Here is a 21,014-nt window from a genome sequence, read left to right on the forward strand (position 1 = left end):
CTTATACTTGACTGCTGCTAGATATGATATTTTATTCAGTGTATGTCTTTGTGCTAGATTCCAATAAGATCCCAGAGAATCCCATTTAACAATTGTTAAAAGGATCTTTAGATATATGAAAGGTACTACTAATCTTGGTTTCTTTGATAAAAAATCCAAATATTACAAGTTAGTAGGTTATTCTGATGCTGATTATATTGGAGATAGACTAGAAAGGAATAGCACCAGTGGAAGTTGTTAGTTTCTAGGTAACAATCTCATTTCTTGGTCCAACATGAGGCAATCAGCAATGACACTATCAACTGCAGAGGCTGAACATATTGTAGCATATGGTTGCAACACGCATATTTTATGGATGAAAAGTTAGATAGAATATTATCATCTATATGAGAGTAACATTCATATTCTTTGTGATAATACTTCTGCTATTTGTTTATCAAAGAATCCTATTTTGCACTCTAGAGCTAAACACATTGAAATCAAACATCGTTTTATAAGAGATTATGTTTATAAAGGTGTAATTAATTTGAAGTTTATAGATACAGACCATCAATGGGTTGACATCTTTATAAAACCCCTTGTTGAAGATATATTTGTTTTTATTCTGAAAAATCTGAAATGGAACTTTGTCCAAAATAAAACAAAATATATTTCAATTTGTGTAGACCCTGAAGAGTAAAATATGGCAATGAGATATATTTTCTCTGAACCAGTTAGCCATCTGAAGTTAGGAGGCTCTCTAGGTTAGAAGGTTCAAAGTCAAAACCCTTATGGGATTTTTTTTGTTCTGAACTCTAAGCTCTTAATACTAATGGTGGTAATAAATCATTTTTCATGGCTCTAAAGTAAGACAAATATCCTACGTTAGAGTCATATAAACGTTTGACATGACCCATTGGGATGATATTTCTTGGTTCAAAAGAAAATCTATTCACTTACCACCCCTTGTCAGGTTACGTGTGGTTTTAATAAATAAATAAATCCTTTTCAAAATAGCTTTCTTATATGTCTTTTCAAATGTCTTGTTTTAGGTCCTTTTCAATGTTATGTAATTATAGATTATGATGAGAGTGACATGTTGCATGTCTTAGTTTAAATGCTATTACCACATTATGCATCAGTATCTATTGAGTCTACTTTGTTTAGGCTTCTACCTACTCCCTCCTCAAATGTTTTAACTCCTTATTCCCCTCTCTGTTTATACTCTTCCTTAACTCTTTTATTTTTCATCTCATCATGCACATGCTAAAATCACTTTTTAAAAGATCCATCTTCCTTCATCCTTTCAAAGTCCCAAATGTCTTCTGTTTGTGGAGTAACTTTCCCTCTTACCATTGCTTTTGAAAATTTTGTTGACTTCAATGAAGTCGGGAATGATGGTATTGATCTTCTAAGTCATGTTCGTTTCTAGAAGTGGGAGAATTACTTTAACATACTTGAAGGACCCATTTATCCTGTTCTCATTAGATAATTTTGGAAAAATGTGTCTCTCTTGCAACTTAGACAAGATGCTTCATGCATTAAGTCTAATGTTTTTGAAATTCCCATCACTCTAACTCCTGCTATGATTGCTAAGGAAATCATGTACGAGGAAATTGTGGCTCATATGGATATGTACCCAATACCAAGTCCATTCCTTGAAGCCATTCTAGATAAGATCCTTGCTACCAAGAACAATCTAGCAAGTGTCTTCTTTAATCTTCCCAAGGCGAAGATCTGGAATCAACTATTGATGTCAAACTTTTAGCCACGAGAAGATGCGTTGGAAACACTCAAATATGTTGACAAGCATCTTATTTTATGCATTTTGTCGAGGACTAGGGTTAACTTTCCCCTCACAATCTTCAACTTCTCGAGGAAGAAGATTATTACCTCTCACGAGGGAATATCTTCTCTCGTTCCATTTGGGAGAGTTCATTCTAAACGTTTCCTTCAAGAAGGTAATGTTGAGAACGTTCAGGAGGCTGGGTTAACTGAGACTCTAGAGACTCATTGGAGTCAGAAGTTAGAAGTATCTTAGGACCCTCTAGTGTTAGACTCTCTCCCATCTAGTTTCTCCTTTCTATGTTTTTCTTTTTTTCTTATTTTTTTATCCTCTTTTGTATTGTTCTTCTTATCAATGAATTTTTTTTCTCTTATTTTTACTCTTTGTTCTGCATTTTACTTTCAGTTTCTATTCGTTTTTTTGATTGATGACAAAGGGGAAGAAAATGAATATGGGTTTGGTATATCTTGTAACCCTAATAAAACCCAAACATTGCTAAAATCAAGTTGATCAACAAATATTGGTTATCTAAGTCTCAACTCATGGGGACCTTACAAACCTCAAATTGAAGAAACTAAGAAAACATGATAAGTACTTAGGGGGAGCTTACAAATATCACTTTGAAGAAACTATCAAATTTGTTAAATATAAAAATCAGAGGGAGCTCACAAACCTATCTCTTATGTTTTATAAAAATAAATGATTATCCAAGTAAAAATTATTCATCAAAATACATGGATTTGTCATCATAAGAAATGGGAGATTATTGGAACAAGTTTGGCTCTACAATTATCATTGAGTTTTGATGATAACAGAGTGTAAAGAACAAGTTTTTACTCTAACTATTATGCTAAATATGCATAAAACAGAACTCAGATTCTGACTCTAAAGACGCCCAGACTCTGAGTCAAAGGACAAAATAAAAAACGTGTTTACAAAGAAGTCAACTCTGAATTATCAAGTCAACTTTGATGTGTGAAGTCAATGTTTTTGAACAGAAACCATCCAGATAAACTTTGATAAAGATTATGCCTACCATCTTCTAAAAGTCTCAGAACCATATTCTCCAAAGACTCTGAAAGTCTCACCAAGTTCTAAAGGCATACTCTAAACTCTACTCGAGCTTCACCAACATGTATAAGAAGCCACTAACTAGTAGATTTAAATCAAAAGGTCAACGACTGATTGATATGACAAAAGTACAAAAGTAAATTTACTTTCTATGTAAAGTACTCTACTTTGTACCAAAAAGTTTATCTAGACCCATAGTCCTCACCAACTATTTGCTGCAAGCGCAACTCGATGGTTGAAAATTGAAGTGACCTTCATACAATGATAACATTGAGGATATTCCAACTTCACCCTCCAACGGATCTATTTCTTCATATATAAAGTGGTCTTTGAAGATTGGAAAAGAAGTGATTGAATTTGCATATCAACACATACACTCAAAAGAACATACATGAAAAGAGAAAAATAAAAGAAGTGTTTCTCACACTTATACACTTGGAACATTTTCATTGGATGTCTTTGTTAAGTGTAGAAATTGATTTAAACTTGTGTAACTGCTTTTTGAAGCATCTTATAAACACAAAACATGTTTATCTTAACCTTTGGTTAATTTTCTTGAGAGACTAAGTGTAGTCAGAATTCTCAATAAGTCATTGACAAATAGTCTTTGAGTTGTTTTTATTTATAGATTAGGGTATAGTCATAATTTCTCAAGAAGTCTTAGACTGCATGTGTTTAAGTTTGTTGTAATCAGATTGATTATTGGCTTAAGTCCTTATTGAGAAGGAGAAGTCACTCAGACAGGTGGACTGGACGTAGCTTCATTAACAACGAACCAGGATAAAAATACTTGTGTTATCATCTTTATCATTATCTTTGTTGTTTGAGTTATTGAATTTCAAAAGTTTTAAAATTCAGAAACCCAATTCAAACCCCAATTTCTCGTGTTTCTTGCACCTTCATCTTATTCATACATCTTGTAGCTATATTTAAATCCATCAATTTCAGCTTTACCAACCACCCTATCATGATTTTCGTTAATCAAAACACCAGTCATACAAGAATAAATTTAAATAGGTATACTTGAATCATAACGACTATTATTCTTTAGCTTATTCTTCTAAACCACTTTAGGTTTTTCAAATTTGGGAGGACATCTAACCTAACCATCATCTTTCCCTTTAATGACACAATCCTCACGAGATAATTAATAATCCTGAGTAAGATACATCTTTTCTTACATCTTGGTTGGTATTTCTTTATCAATCTTAAGACCTTGCAAACCCCTAGTGTCTTCATAAGATATGACCTTCTTTATAAGAACTTCTTTACCTTTGTTCGTGACACCACATTTGATATTGTAGAAGTTCATATTTCACCTTTGATCACATATATTGATCATATCAGTAGTTGAGTCTTTTCTCATTAGCACCTCCTATCGACTAGGATTGGCCAATTTCCATAAGCCTTTGGTTTTTCCCTTTGCTATATTTCCAAGAGTCACATGAACTATCTTTTCCATAGACATGCCCCCGCTACCCCTACCATTACAATATTGTCCTTCACTTAAGGAACCTCCACGCGTTGTATGATATGAGGCTAGTTGAAGTAGCATCGATTTTCCACTTCTTCTTAACGAGGACTTTCTTGCATCTTTTGTTCATCAACTTTGATTGACTATCAATTTGAAGATATCCATGCAGTTCATAACAATAATGCCTTATATGTCCAAATTTACCACAATGGTGACCTTTGAAAGGTAGTTTCTTGTTACTACTATGAAAAGTTGACTCATGTTTCACACGAAGCTATGACATATGGTTCGCCCTCAGAACCCTAATCTTCATTTCAAGAAGAACAAACTTTGTTAAGGGAATCTTCATGTTATGTTCTTTTATGCCTGTCCCAAAAAAATTTCTCTTCATGTCTTTAGACATTTCTCCATACTCCACCATTCCATCAAACACATTCACATTACTTTCATATTGAATTGTGTGTTCTAGTTTGGAGTTTAGAGATGAAGCCTCTTCTTCCATACATTTGATGGTTGAGGCAAGCTTCTATGTTTCCTTCTAATGTATCTGATCAATCCAACCCAAACTAACCCGTTATTTGTTGGTTTGGGTTTTATCAAAAAAATGTGAAAATCCAATCCAAATCATATATTTTTTATTGGTTTAGGCATCAGATTCTCTCAAAATCGAACCAAAATGGCCCGCGAGCACCCCTACCAATGAGTTCATCTATCTTAATACTGCTCAAGTCCTGGGCTTCTTAAACAGTAGTCAATTTCATATCAAACCTCTTAGGTAATGATCTGAGAATTTTTCTAGCAAGCTTTTCTTCAAACATATTTTCACCAAAGGAAAAAGAGTTATTTGCAATATCATGCAACCTGATGAGGAATTCACAGATACATTCATCTTCATTCATCCTCAGATTCTTAAACTTAGTGGTAAGGAGCTACAACCTTGACATATGAACTTTGGTTGTGCCTTCATGTGCAGTTTTGAAAATCGCTCATGCATCTTTAGATTCTAAACATGTGTTGATCAACCTAAACATGTTCTTGTCCATACTATTGAAGATAGTATTCAAAGCCTTGGAGTTTCCAAAAGCTTCTAGTTTTAATCTAGTAGTTCCATCTTTAGAAGTACACTGGATGTTTTCATCATTTTATCACAACTTTACATGCTTTTTGCCCATGGTTTTGAGAAAGACCACCACCATAGCCTTCCAATAATCATAATTGGTGCCATCCAAAATATGTGGTTTGTTGACTCATCCTCCATCTTTAATTATTTCCATTTGAGAAAAATTTATCTTCCCTGAAGCCCATCTAATAGGCTAGGGTGCCTGCTCTGATGCCAATTGAAATTTTGTTCCTCAAGGGACAGATGTCGAACGTGATGTCCTAGACAACTAGTTCGACTTCTTATACCAGAACTCATAGAATAAGCACAGTTTAACTTGTACAAGATGATGGATCAAAAAAAGAAGTAAAGAACACAATAATTGGTAACCCAGTTCGATGCAACAACACTTATGTATGGAAGGTTGGCTTCCAACCTAAGAAAGAAAATTCACTATTAGTAGTTTAGTACATTTAGTTTTACAAGCAACAACAAACCCTATGTTGTTCAATGTCTCTTCCTAACACTACCCAATGACTTTCTATTTAGGTTTTCCTCTAAATATGAGAACCCTTTTACTTTCTCTCAATCACTAAACCCTATTGATGGGTGTTTAACAAACACAAATATCAATACAACTCATCTAGACAAACCTACAACTATGCCAAGTTACTGAAATATAGTGTGGTGTACATATAACAATAACAAGGACTCAAATAAACCATAACACTCTAATATCTTCAATGTATTGCTTGCTTCCCAATGTAGGTTTTGATATTTTTATACAACAAAAGTGTTTTGGGCTTTTTTCCTTGGATCTTTGATTTAATTTCGTCCAGAACCTTTGCATAATCTGTTGGATATGATTTGTTCCATAAATATCTTCAACAGAAATATATGATTTGGTTTGTTTCAAATTCAAATTTAAATCACATTTAAATCCAATTTGATCTTCACAATTGTCAAACAAATCATATAACCATATTGCTAAATAAAAGCAATAAAATATAAATGAATTTTCAATAGAGAATTCGTCCTAAAACGCAACAATCTGGCATGTTGAGCAAGACCCGAATGTCATACCCACATCTTGTGACATCGCGTCCAACATGTGTTCCTTCTGCACCAGAAAATCATTTGGAAGTAGCTTGACAATCTTGAACACTTCTCCATGTTGTTGTTTTGCAAAATGCAGTCAATAAAAAAAGGAACAACAACAAATACCCCTTCCATTATTATCATCAAAAGGGAGAATAACTAGAATTTAGTCACCACATTTTGAGGAGACAAATGCTTTAAAAGATCCACATTTTGTTAACCATGTTAATATAATAGGACCTCTAAATGCTTATAAGAAGCCATATTAACATTATTTGTATTAATATTCATCAACTTCATACACGGTTCAATCCAACAATGAGACCAAACATCTATATTGACACCATCTCCTATAGATCAATACATAAACTAAGCAAAATTAGGCCACAAGTTACCAAGTTTCTTCCACAATCTAGAATTTGCCTTAATAATCACATCCTCATAACCAACTTGTTCCTCGTATATTTTTCACGCATAGCTTCAAGAAAAAGAGATTGTTTATTAATGCGAATGACCCGACCAAACTCCATTAACACTATATGTATTAATATCCATCAACTTCATACACGGTTCAACCCAATAATGAGACCAAACATCTATATTGGCACAATCTTCTATAGACCAATACGCAAACTAAGCAAAATTAGGCCACACGTTACCGAGATTCTTCCACAATCTGGAATTTGCCTCAACAATCACATCCTCACAACCAACTTATTCCTCATATATTTTCTACGCATAACTTCACTACAAAAAGATTATTTATTAATGCGAATGATCCAACTAAACTTCAAAAAACAAACATTATTCATAACATCCAATCGTCTAATAGCCAATCCTCCCAAGAACGTTGGAAGCGTCGTCACATCCCAATTCACCGAATGAACTTTTCCACCCTCATTGCTATTTCCATAGATAAAAGAACACTGTAACTTTTGAATCTCATGCAAACAATCTTTACGAATGCCTGTAGTCATCATAGTATAGATAAGAAGGACCACAATAACAACTTTAAAGAGAGTTACCTGACCTGGAAAAGAAAGGTGTCGAGCTTTCCAAGAGGTTAAGTTCAACTTAATTTGCTCTAGAGTATAATTAAAATCAGATCTTCTTAATTCTCTACCAAGGAGAGGGACACTCAAATACTTGCTAAACGATTGTGTTTCACGGAAGTCATACATAGAAGCCAATTTATGTCGAACAGGCACGAAAGTGTTTATAGAGAAAAAAATGCTTGTTTTATCAATACTCACTTGATGACCAAACAATAGGCAAAATTGATTAACAATATTGAGCACACAATGCATTTGAATCTTTGTAGCTCGACCAAACAATTAAAGATTATCTGCAAATATTAAGTTAGATATAAATATTAAGTGAGATATGAGAGGATCATTTCTACCTTTCTTCATAACTTTTCCAAAAGCCCCACTCCATACTATGAGAAATAATATGAGACAATTCACTCATACAAATAACAAAAAAGTACATAGAAATATGATCTCCTTGTTTGATACCTCTTCGAGTTATTAAAAACTCTGATTTAGTTCCATTCCATTTCACATTAGTAGTCATAGTTTATAATAGAAACCATAATAACAATGATTAGCTCCAAAGAAAACTCCACCTCCTTCGATAGATTTTGATTGAAAGACCACTTTAATTTTTCACATGCTCTATTAGCTCCAAAGAAAACTCCATCTCCTTCAATATATTTCAATTGAAAGACCATTTTAGTTTATCACATGCTCTAATTAAATCTTTAATCACAAAATAACACATCTTCCGTTTAATCTTATACATGCTATGAGCCATTTTTTTTTCAACACAATTGAATACCTCTTCCTCAAACAAAACCCTTACCATTTGAGAAATAATAATCTTGAACTTATTTACCATCACTTATACAAATTATTATAAAAAAAAAGAATGCGATACCTTAAAAATTAAACAAAAAAATGTTTGATTATTTTCGACAAACACATCCAAATTAGCCCAAATTTTTTAAAACAAAATTATAAATATCCGATCCAATATAATTTTGACTGACTTAGTAAGTAAATAAGAAAAAAAAAAAGTTTCACTTTGTTTAAAAATCAATCGAATAATGGAACTAAGAAGACTCAATTGAATTAAGATATTTTTTTACGAGATCAATTGAATTGAGATAATAACCGCTCATTCGGTAAAAAAAAGTTATCCATTACTATTATTTTTCGGAAATACTAACCCTCTTAAAAAAAACTACAAAACTCTGATTACACAACCTTAATTCGGCTACATCGTCACAACATAAACCCTAATTCAATCCCAAATTTCAAACCTTGTTCACTCTTCTACTTCTTCTTCTTCCACCTCCTTCGTTTCAATGGAGGTTGAACCAGAGAATCTCCCGATTCCCGAAACCATTCTCTACACCACTCTCACTCCACTTTCTCTCGCCGCCGATGATTCCCTTGATTCTGACAACCACGGACAATACTCCGTTTTCCGTAACGAAATCTCTCTCGACACGCCTCAAGTCAATTCGGTTTATTCCACCGCCCAAGATTTCTTCTCCCTCGATGTCGCCGGAGAAGCCGAAGATGTCCTCCCCGAGCCTGTTACGCCAGCTGAGCCGAAGAAAGCGGCTCTTGAACCCGAGCTTAAGACGCCAGCACTTGGGCCTGAGCCGACGCTAGAGAGTGGTTGGTTTCGTGGGAACTGCAAATTCAGAAGCCCCATGCTTCAGCTTCATAAAGGTAGTTAATTTGATCCATTGGTTTTTGTTTTGGTGCATTGCTAATTAGCTGAAACCCCTTTTTTTTTGTTTTTCTAAAAAAATTTCTACTTTGGTTTTTGATGTTCAGAGATAGTGGATTTTTGTGATTTTTTGTCACCTACTCCCGAAGAGAAAGCTAAACGCGACTCAGCAATACAATCTGTGTTTGAAGTTATAAAGCATATATGGCCTCATTGTCAGGTATGGTTGTCATTTACCTGTTGCATTATCACTTTCGGGCTTTCTTTTGGATTTACTTATTTGAATTTGCCAACTCAAATAAGAAATTGTGAGGGAGAGTTTATGAAAACAACTTATGCATGCACAGAAGCTGTTTTCAAATTATTTTATCTTGGCTTTTAGAAATAGCTTATACATAAGCAACTATATAATAAGGATTTTTAGGCTATAAACGATTAAGTAAGATATTCATCCAATCAGAGCCTTAGTTTTAAATTTCAATGAAAGTTTGATTTTGTTCCCTTTAGGTTGAAGTTTTTGGGTCTTTCAGGACAGGGCTGTATCTTCCTACTAGTGATATTGATGTAAGTCATCCTTTTCACATTGTGATGCTGAAGTCGACCTTTCTTATGAACTAGTTCACATGGCTGGTTGATTGATAGATACATTGTTATTAAATGCTCTGGCCGCAGGTTGTGATTCTGAAATCAGGCTTACCGAATCCTCAGATTGGTTTGAATGCAATTTCTAAATCGTTGTCACAAAGGAGCATGGCTAAAAAGATACAGGTCTGGTCTGGTTACTCAAATATCACTGTTTTTGTTCCAATAAAAAATATTGTACAGATTTTAATAACTGGTGTTTTGGTCGCATATCTTTCTCAGGTTATTGGAAAGGCTCGTGTACCAATTATTAAATTCGTTGAAAAGAGGAGTGGTCTTTCCTTTGATATAAGGTTTGATGACATTCTCCTCTTTGATATTTGATTCCTAGATTTTGTTTAATTTTCTTCTTCTTGATTTCTTTCTAGACGCGTATTCCACTTAATAATGTTCACATGTCATCATTAATTACGTTTTAGCTTACTGGTCATTTATATGGTTGTATATGATATTATATGTTGGATGCGTTATTTAACTTGAAACTCTTTGCATATGATTAACTTTTTAAGGATTTTCTATATCTGCATTAATTGCAATTAAAACTAATAAAATATATACGATGGCTTTTAACTTATTGTCTGCGTACTGGGAAATGGGGTTTGCAATACCATATGGAAATATATATGATGGCTTTTAATTTAGTCTTCGTACTGGGAAATGGGGTGTGCAATACGATATGATATATCATGTCTTGGGAAAATTTCTTTGACAACAACGTGATATACATTCACCTTATGAAGTCATTTTGTGCTTGTTCATTAATTTATCATTAGTGTACATCAGAATTCTGCTTAATTCACTGTTATTTGTATTTCCATTGGGAGGCCAGTTTCTGTTTTTCTTCCATGTGTTTAATTTTGATATCATAAGTAGGTAAATATTTATAGGACAACGCCTATAGTACCACACACTACTAATTTTCAGTATTAGCAATCACTATCAATTCTTGCAAGTTACAGTGACATTATTTTTTGTATACTATATTACTAGATGCATTATCACCGCATTGGGTTGTTTTTTTTTTTTTTTGCATAAAACCAGTTTAACTTCCTTCAGTGTTGTGTTTTATTCCTGTCAAAAACTCTATCACTGATCTAGTGTTGTATTATGTTTATTTCTTTCAGTTTTGACATAGAAAATGGACCCAAGGCCGCTGAGTATATTCAGGTTTGCTTTTATTATTTCAACTACTTGGTTCCAAGATGCATTTTCTAATTTTGATTTGAGAATTGGTGTAGATTATCTGAGTTATGTAAGATATAATTTTATCATTTTACAAAATAATTAGCCATTGTTCAAATTCCATTTAAATGAAAAAATTAAACGATTGTATGAAATTCGAATACATAGATTTATACAAGTTAATTTTGCTTAATTCTCAATTAAATAAATAATGAAAAGAAATGATTGCACAAACATGTGGTTTAAGCCAGTGTTATGAAATAGCGGTGCCATGGCCACTATGGTGGATATACATGGCGGTTTTTGGGCTCACCGCAATGGTAAATATCGTGCGATATTCTGGTTTGTTCTGCCATAATCTGCTGTAACGGCGCCGCAAAGCAGCCGATATGGCGGGATTTTGGCTCTCCGCCATGGACTCCCATCCGCCATTGACAACATTGGTTTAAGCTATATTATGAACTGTGATATTTATCGGTAATAATTAGTTGATAGTTAATTACATAAACAAATACAGCATCTTGGAAGCATACATTAACACACCACTATTACATCATTCTCATTCCGAAAGGTATCAAATAGTAGCTTGTAGGTGCTACTTGAATTATTTCCTGAGTGTTCTTTTGCTTGATTAGAGTATCCTTTTACTCAAATTACATAAACAAATACAATATTTTGGAAGCATACAATAACACACCACTATTACATTATATATGAAGTTATTTTGCTTGGTTAGAGTATTCTAATTCTGATTTTTTATAAACTCAATATTCTATTATTTTTGTTTCAAAACCTTGATGCGATGCGAGCCTTCTAGAGGGCAATATGTTCCTATTTCTGCATTGTACTTAAATTATCCATAATACTAATGAAGGTAAAATTTCAATAAGAAACCTTGTAAAAGGAAGCTCCAAAAATACAAACATTTTTCAAACTAAAAATGGAAAATAATCAATATGTCTCAAGGATTCAATGTTGTATTAATCATAATGTACATTCTTCTTCATGGTTGAACCATTGAATTTGCAGAAAGCAGTGGCTAAGTGGCCTCAACTACGGCCGTTGTGTTTGATTTTGAAAGTATTTTTACAACAAAGAGAACTGAACGAGGTATGTTTTTTTTCTTGAATATGTTGTATCTCTTGCAATTATCTGGGTTCCTGTCTGCCTAATGGAAGATTCTTGTAAAGTATGCAGGTTTATTCTGGTGGGATTGGTTCCTATGCTCTCCTTACCATGCTGATGGCAGTGTTACGGGTGAGTTCTTAAATGTGCTTATTTACTCTGCCTTCATCATAAGGCTTCCTTATTCTACATATGATCCACTTGCATATCAACAAAAATGGATCGTTTAAATTTCTTTTTCTTTTAATAATGTGCTGTAAAATATTTGGCATTGCATAAAGTCCAACACACTTTTCACCTATGTCATCTCTAATTTTTGACCATTGCATGCTTCAGAATGTCCGTCAGAGCCAAACTTCTACAGAGCACAACTTAGGGCTCCTTTTGGTGAGTATATTCTAAACAACTGTTTTACATTTTCGTTTCTTAAATGCCATGTAGTTAAGAGTCCATGTGTTAGGATAAGAAGTAAGAAATTTGTTTGGGAAGTTATTAGTTAATGGGGTAGTTAGGATTATCATGTACAAATAGGGAGGTTTTGCGTAGAGAAGGAATAAAAAGAGAGTAGGAGAGAGAACTCTAAGGGGTTTTCCCCTCAGTTTTATGATTTATACTGTTTTGAAAAAGAGAACATGTGAAATAATCCCGTACTTTGTTTGGATGTCTCCTATTTGGGTTGTAAAGTAAGATATATATCAAAATTTCCTTCTGATAACGAGTTCTTCATTTTTCTTTGGGAATCAGGTACATTTTTTTGATTTTTATGGACGTAAATTGAATACCTCAGATGTCGGTGTATCGTGTAATGGAGCTGGCACCTTTTTCCGAAAGAGTAGTAAAGGGTAAGAAAATGGATATATTTGCAAAGAAATGTGAATTTTAATTATTCTGTATAATTAAAAACTTGTTGACTTTTCCTCCTTTTCGTCTCTCAGGTTTTACAATAAAGGAAGGCCATTTCTTCTTGGCATTGAGGATCCACAGGTTCTCTTTGATTAACAGCTTTTTCTCTATGTAAATTGTAAAGTAATCTTTTGTAAATTGTAAATTGTAAAGTAATTTTTTGGGCCTATCAATTAAACTGAGGAAGTGGACTTTTTTAAAGATGGACTTTCATGATTTACCTCCATCTTTTATTTGCATTTATCATTTGCAAAATTGTTTGAACTCTGGACTAGGATTTTTTTGATCAACGTATGTATTTTGTGGGGTGGTGGGAGTAAAATGCGCTGTCTTCTTTCTGATCCATGTTTTTTTTGGGAGCAAATTCTGAATATTTATAAAAAAATAGATCAAAATTGGTATTTGCCTCCAAGAAGGCAAGAAACAGAATGAGTTCTGAGCAGCAGTTGAAAATTATCCTATAATCTCTCTTATTTTCTTCAGTCCTTGAATTTTTTTTATAATATAATAACTCATAATATGAAGTGGATTGAGTTGTATTATTTTGTGCATCAAGATAAATTTATATCATAACTGTAGTTGATTGACTAGAATTTTCTGGCTGAATCAGACTCCAGAGAATGACATTGGGAAGAGCTCCTTCAATTATTTCCAGGTTTGTTTTTTTCCCGAGTAAACAATATTCTAGAAAATGTTGTCTTAAGGCTTAAATGCAATTGTTTTTGTATTCTTGAAGGTTCGGTCAGCATTTTTAATGGCTTTCACGACTCTGACAAATCCCAAGGTCATCCTGAGCTTAGGACCTAACAGGAGCATTCTTGGCACTATAATTAGACCAGACCCTGTCTTGATGGAGCGTAAAGGGGGATCGAATGGAGAAATAACTTTTGATAGTTTGCTTCCCGGTGCCGGTGAGCCAGTACAGCAGCAGTTTGGAGAGAATGATATGTTGTGCAATTGGCAGTTAGATTACGAAGAAGAACCACTACCACGTGGAGACGGAGATAACACCGTTGCAGAGCCCAGCACACGTTCTTCCAGAAAAAAGAGAAAATCCGCCTCTAAGGATGAGAATAATAGTGAGAAGAAGCCAAAGGAAAACAGGCATTCTCGGAAAATCACGAATGAGGAGAATGGTGCTTTGACAGAAAACGGTGTACATAAGAAACATAAGAAAAGACGGGCTAAACATTTTAGATTTAGATCAGAGGCCAGCTACTGAGGCTTGTTGCTTACAAAATGCTTTGGCACTGTAATTTAATCAGGAGATTTTAGAAGTGCAGGAAGAATACAGCACAATCACAAAGGCAAATTTGAGGCCAACATGACCTCAGGTGAGCTTTATTTATGCCTGCCCACAGATGAGTGACGTCCCTGTGTAACAACATCAGGGATACAAAATCATTTTCATAATTTATTAAATTTTCTTTATACTGAAATCAATTTTTCTAGTGTAGTATAGTATAAGTTGATTAGAAATGCTGTAATTTTGTTAGTCACAGTTTTTCTACTGAGTTATGAGTTATTTCTTTTGCTGTGGAATTATACTGACGATGTTAACTTTTGAACATTTTTGCTCTTAATATGGTAGTCATTTTTTTAGTATTATTTTATGAAGAGCATTGCTCTTTTCACCCTGAGGGGTTCTCTCCCACCACGAACGCGCACACCTTTTAACACTCAGTTGAGACGAATGGGGAGAAATCTTATTCTGTTAAAATTTGATTTGAGATGCATTTTCTTATGTACAAAAGGTTATTTCAGAGATGATTTCTGTAACCCCTTTTAATTCATTAGTTTGTGAGTTTAGTTTAAAATAGGAACAGACAGAAGCAATAACAAAATGTAAAATCAACATAAAGTAACATTAAAAATAAGGATCTATCTAGATTATAACTAAATATAAAAAATGTTACATTATTAGATTATAACTAAAATGCATCAAAATATATTACAGTCAAAATTTATTCGTGGTTCATTCTTTGATTTTTTCTTATTTGCTTTACTTTCAATGTCATGTCGCCTAACTTGGTAAACATTTCCATTATTTCAAAATAGTGATCTGACCGTGTTCTGTATCTTGTGTGAAATGTGCCATCCACTGTAGTGATTTCTTTGGTTTGACAGTCAATCAATACACATAATGCATTCAGATGGATTTTGAGGTGGCTTACTTCTAAGTTGAAAGAATATTTTCGAGAAATCATATTGTGTTAAAGTAATACACATTATCATAAGCGCTTGTTATAAGGTGTTCCATTTCTGAGAAGCACACCCATTTTTCAAACGGAGTTGGACATGTAAGACAAGAAACTAAATTTTTATGCGTCTTCATCTCTTGTATAAATTGGTAGTAATCCTCTCTCTTATCGAGCAAACTCGAAACAACTCGAAAACCACAGTTATCGTCGTCACCTTCAACATTTATAATCCGCTTAATGTATCTGTGTATAAAAAGTGACATCTCTTCTATGCAAATGATTTTTGACAATGGTGGTAAGGAAGATGGTTTGCTAATGCGAGCACCATTGAAAAACACTCTTTTGAAATTTTGGAGTTGGAGAATTCGAAAAGTGTGAGTCAACATGTTCATAGTACGAAGGAGACCGTCTCGTTGTCACTTTGTGTCAGTTTGACCTCTTTAGGGGCACCCTTTGTTTTACCTGATTCCAACGGTGTTTCAAATTCGTTGATTTTGGATATGCAATCTTTCTCAGTTGCTCTTTGATGTGCAATATCATTATGTCATCAGTTTTCATGAATCTTTTTTGGATCACTTCCCACTCGATCATGATAGATATGTTTGATTTATCGTCCTTCATCACATAATCATCATCATCAAAATATAGCCTTTTTCAATGAGTGTAAATTCATCCATAGGTATTGGGTTTTTGATCTTCACCTTCTTTGAAATTAAACAAGCACATGGAAGACATAAGTTTTCTTAAGTTAAATTCACATTTCAAGCAATCTGAACCTGTCTTATCTTCTCGCTTGACTTCGTGAAAAATAAAATTCAAAGTTTCCTGAGATACGTTGCTAATCAACTGTGAATAAATGATGTTATCTTTGAGTCAATATTCTCACAATAATGCTCAGAATAAAAGATGTTCGTATATCATTATGTTGGTTTCAGATCATTTGGCTCACAACGTCCCAATTTCGACAAAAATCACCTTTACTGTTTCCCAACCAATTCTTCAGTCTAACACATGCAAATTGGACTTTGTTAGTTGTTGTATTGCCAAAGTGTCGAACCTGATCGGTTCATGCACAAACAATCTTCTCTTTATCCTAATTCAAAATAGTGTTCTCAACATATTTCAACAAGTCTGGATATATCGCACACACACTCCTGAAATATAGAACAAATAATCAACATATAGTTCTTCCGTGGAAGAATTTATTATATAATTTCATGCATCCATTACATTTTCCACCATCACACTAGGTTTGATAAATTTTCCATCTTCACCCTTGACTTGCTTCGTGCCAACCACAGGTTTTACTCGATTTCTCACATTATTGATTATCTGATACTTATAAAGTAATGCGACGATGTAGAAAACACTATTGTAACCGAGTTCATTAGTGCGATATTGCAATCAATGATTATGATTTGTGGCATGTTTTCTTGATCCTTCGACATAGTCATACACATTTTTAAAGCCCATGTAACGTCCTCTTTTTCGAATTCCAAAAATGTAAAAAATCGACTGAATAAGTCATCTCCGTAGAAGTAACACTAATAATTTATAAGTGTGGAAATATATACTTGTTTATTCTGTATGTCGAGTCAATTATGAGTAAGAAGGGAAAAGTGTTGAACAACTTGACAAAATCGGGATGACTCCAAAATATATCTCGAATCGTGACTTTATTCTCACAAACTCTGTACTTCGAAACATAATTTCATCTTTCAAAAGTTTCAAGAGCTGTTGCATCTCATATCTTGGTCCTCTATCCGCCTTGTTGTCTCGAGCATACACATTGTATACTTTCTTGATATTTGAAATATTTAGAGGTCTTTTTCGTTTCAAAGATGCAAGTATGTTTTTCGGCGCCACCATATTTAATGTCATGTCCGAAACAAGTTCTCTCTCCTCCAGACAAGACGACATACAATAGGATGAACGACTAGCTTGTCAGTCAAGACATGATTATTTATACCGGAAATAACATTAAATTTCCATGTCTCACCCGCCATACTATATCCACGTAATTTAAACAAACACTTACATTTCTTCGATCCGTTTGATCCGCTGTTATCTCGTTTCAACTTCCTAATCCTTGGTTGGTACATGCCGCTTCTTTCGCATACCATTGTTACAAATACTTGTCTTCTACCATAACCATTGTCGGACCTTCAGATTATAATGCCAAACCCTATTTTTTTTGGCTTTCCTACGGGCTATTGTAGCATATCTTCACGAACAATAAACACTTCTTTATTTGTAAATTGTGCACAAACATCTACCTCGACAACAATCGGGTTAGCATCCGGTTTAACATCATAATTCGCTTCATCCGGTTGAATATCATCATGCACTTCATTCAGTTTAAAATCATGCTTCACTTCAACCGGTTTAACATCCACACTTACAATAGCTTTGGAAAACATATCCTGGTGCACCATATATAATATAACTTATAATAGAAAAGCAATGCTAAAAATCAAACTAACAAGACCATCCAGATATATGCACATCCCGACCACACAAACTTTGTCCGGAGATGCATATCCGGATTCAACGTCCATTTTTCAGCTCATAAACAAGATTAATGCAAGGAGTGAAAGATGAAGTGAATGAATTTTACCTCCAATACCCGTTTATTTTCCTCCATTTAATGTGATGAAATACAAAAATGATGTTTTGGTGGTGAAGAGGTAATTTTTTAAAGGTTTTGAAAATAAAGTGTTGTTTGAGTATGGAGGAGAAGATCATGCAAGGTGGTGTTTTATCCAATTTCTCGTTAGTCATTTTCGGATATGCATCTTCGGAAATATCATTGAGTCGTTCGTTTAACTAGCTCAGTAAATTAAAATATAATAATCGAGTGCATGAGTTATTTCGGAGATGCATTTCCGGATACACCCAAATGTGATACAAAGATACATCTCCGAACCATTTTTTTTTTTAAAAAATGAGATGAATCTTAGAAAAATGCATTTTGGTGTAGTTTTAATGTGTGTCCCTCCGAACATATAAAAGACATTTTCGGATTTTCAAAGATAAAAATAGCATTTCCTTTATAAATCATGTCTATTATTAATATAATATTATCAAGAGAGTTTTTTTTTTTTGATTTATTTTATCAATCTTTGAAAAAGGTTTGTTTTTAATGGTTGTTAGTAAAAACAAATTATTGTCAAACTTATTCTAATGAATTGATTTTTATTGAATGTGGATTTAATTATTGTTATAATCTAATTCAAGTTCTTATTAAATAGTTAAATTAATAATTCTAATTCTAACAAATTAAACTGCATTTCCCTCGTATATGAATTCAGTTGCTACTAATTCTACATTTCCATTGACTATAAACAGACAAGCAACATAAGCTATAAGGTAGTGTCTTTATTGTTTGGCATTTATACCACTTTTCTACTGGTAGGGTTCAATTAAATATACAAAATTGAATGTGATTATGGCTCAGTAGTATGAAAAAAACTAAGGCTTAAGCAAAAGAAAAAAAACAAAGTTTTCTTTCGAAAGCGATCTATTTTTTTTTAGATTTATGATTCTCACTGAAATCCTAAATCCCTACTTTTTAAATGGAAAAAAAATCATTCAAAATCCCTAAATTTATGTTATTTCGATACAATCAAAATTCAAAATCCTTTCTCAAATTTAAATCGTTTGATATCTAATTCCAGTATTTTGATTCTCCATCATTTACTTTAGTTTCAATCTCAACAATTTCAATTTTAATAGTTTGAATTAGCTAAGTTTCAACATCAATAGTTCAAATCGCTCAAACATATCAGCCATTCAAATATCAATTGTTGAATCTCTCAAAGTTTCAGCATCACTAGTTCAAATCTCAAATGTTTCACATCAATAGTTTGAATTTGATTATCGTTCAGTAGTTGAAAAAAAACTCAAAGTTAAACAAAAAACAAAGTTCCCTCTCAGAGATCTCTCTATCTAAGATCAACGAGTCTCACTGAAATCCTAAATCCCTAAACTCTTTAAGTGGAAAACAAATAATTCAAAATCTCCAATATCTGAGATTTCCATACATTCAAAATCCAAAATTCTTTCCCAAATCTAGCTGTTTAATTCAATTGTTGTAGCTCGCTCAAATCGCTTAAAGTTTCATAATCAATAGTTAGAATCTCAAATGTTTCAAGATCAATAGTTCGAATGCAATTATCGCTTAGTAGTTTGAAAAAACACTCAAAGCTTTAGAAAAAAAAATAAAGTTCTCTTTCAAAAGCAATCTATCTATATGTCTAAGAACAAACTAAAACCCTAAATATCTAATCTCTCTAAGTGGAAAACAATTCATTCAAAATCACTAATTTATGTGATTTACATACATTCATGACCCAAAATGTTTTCCAAAATTTAAATTGTTTGATATATCAATCAATTGTTTTCATTCTCCATCATTCACTCTAATTTCAATCTCAACAATTTCTACCTTAATGATTTGATTTGCTCAAGTTTCATCATCAATTGTTCGAATCACTCAAATGTTTCAACCGTTCAAACCTCAATTGTTGTAGCTCGCTCAAATCTCTCAAAGGTTCAACACCAATAATTCGAGTCTCAAATGTTTCAGCATCAATAATTTGAATTTGATTATCGTTGAGTAGTTTGAAAAAAAAATCAAAGCTTTAGAAAAAAAACAAAGTTCTTTATCAAAAGCGACCTCTCTACCTAAGAACAATAATTCTCAATGAAACCCCAAAACCTAAACCTCTTTAAGTGGAAAACAAATAATTCAAAATCCCTAATTTATGAGAATTCCATATATTCAAGACCCAAAATTCTTTCTCAAATTTAAATGATTTGATATCTCAATCAATCATTATCCTTCTCCATCATTTATCCAAATTACAAATCTAAAGAAGTTTTAACCTTAATGGTTCGAATTGCTTAAGTTTCAACATCAATCCTTCAAATCACTCTAATGTTTCAGCCAACCAAATCTCAATTGTTACAGCTCGCTCAAGTTGCTCAAGGTTTCAACATCAATAGTTTAAATCTCAAATGTTTTAGCAACATTAGTTCAAATTCGACAATCGTCCAATAGTTTGAAAAAAGCTTAAAGCTTTAGCAAAAAAGTTCTCTCTCATAAGCGATCTCTTTGTTAAAGAACAATGATTCTCATTGAAATCCAAAATTCCTAAACTCTCTAAGTGGAAAACAAATAATTCAAAATCCCTAATTTTTAAGATTCAATACATTCAAAAACAAAAAATTATTTCTCAAATTTAAATAGTTTGATATCTTGTTCCATCGTTTTCATTATCCATCATTCACTCTGACTTTTATCTCAACTTTTTCGGCCTTAATCGTTCAAATCACTCAAGTTTCTGCATCAATCTTTCAAATCGCTGTTATGTTTCAACTGTTTAAATCTCAATTCTTGCAACTCGCTCAAACCACTCAAAGTTTCAACATCAATAGTTTGAATCTGAAATGTTTCAGCATCAATATTTCGAATTCGATTATCGCTCAATAGTTTGAAAAAAAGCTCAAAATCTTAGGAAAAAAACTAATTTCTCTATAAAAAGCGATCTCTCGGTCTAAGAACAATGATTCTCACTAAAACCTTAAATCCATAAACTCTCTAAAAGAAAAACAAATAATTCAAAATTAATAATTTATGATATTTACATACATTAAAAGCCCAAAATTCTTTCTCTAATTTAAATTGTTTGATATCTTTATCCATCATTT

At 33.1% G+C, this 21,014-nt stretch overlaps 1 protein-coding gene across 1 annotated transcript; it reads left to right on the forward strand.

Annotated features, from left to right (window-relative positions):
* Positions 1-8,751: 8,751 nt before the first annotated feature.
* LOC127086340 (uncharacterized) lies at positions 8,752-14,709 on the forward strand. The gene is made up of 13 exons (XM_051027100.1): positions 8,752-9,248; positions 9,357-9,469; positions 9,757-9,813; positions 9,922-10,017; positions 10,114-10,184; positions 11,016-11,058; positions 12,103-12,183; positions 12,271-12,330; positions 12,535-12,585; positions 12,943-13,040; positions 13,134-13,182; positions 13,712-13,756; positions 13,838-14,709. Exons 1-13 carry the CDS (start codon positions 8,876-8,878, stop codon positions 14,321-14,323), a joined length of 1,623 nt encoding a protein of 540 aa, XP_050883057.1. The 5' UTR covers positions 8,752-8,875; the 3' UTR covers positions 14,324-14,709.
* Positions 14,710-21,014: the final 6,305 nt, after the last annotated feature.

This window comes from Lathyrus oleraceus, chromosome 5, assembly GCF_024323335.1.
Source record: "Lathyrus oleraceus cultivar Zhongwan6 chromosome 5, CAAS_Psat_ZW6_1.0, whole genome shotgun sequence".
Taxonomy (NCBI): Eukaryota; Viridiplantae; Streptophyta; class Magnoliopsida; order Fabales; family Fabaceae; genus Lathyrus; species Lathyrus oleraceus.

What these genes read in the sequence shown, in the direction of transcription:
- LOC127086340 (XM_051027100.1), top strand. Translation starts at nt 8,876, where the DNA reads ATGGAGGTTGAACCAGAGAATCTCCCGATTCCCGAAACCATTCTCTAC. An exon ending in TGCTGATGGCAGTGTTACGG is followed by an intron (nt 12,331 to 12,534) that starts GTGAGTTCTTAA and finishes TGCATGCTTCAG; the next exon opens with AATGTCCGTCAGAGCCAAAC. An exon ending in TTGGCATTGAGGATCCACAG is followed by an intron (nt 13,183 to 13,711) that starts GTTCTCTTTGAT and finishes TGGCTGAATCAG; the next exon opens with ACTCCAGAGAATGACATTGG.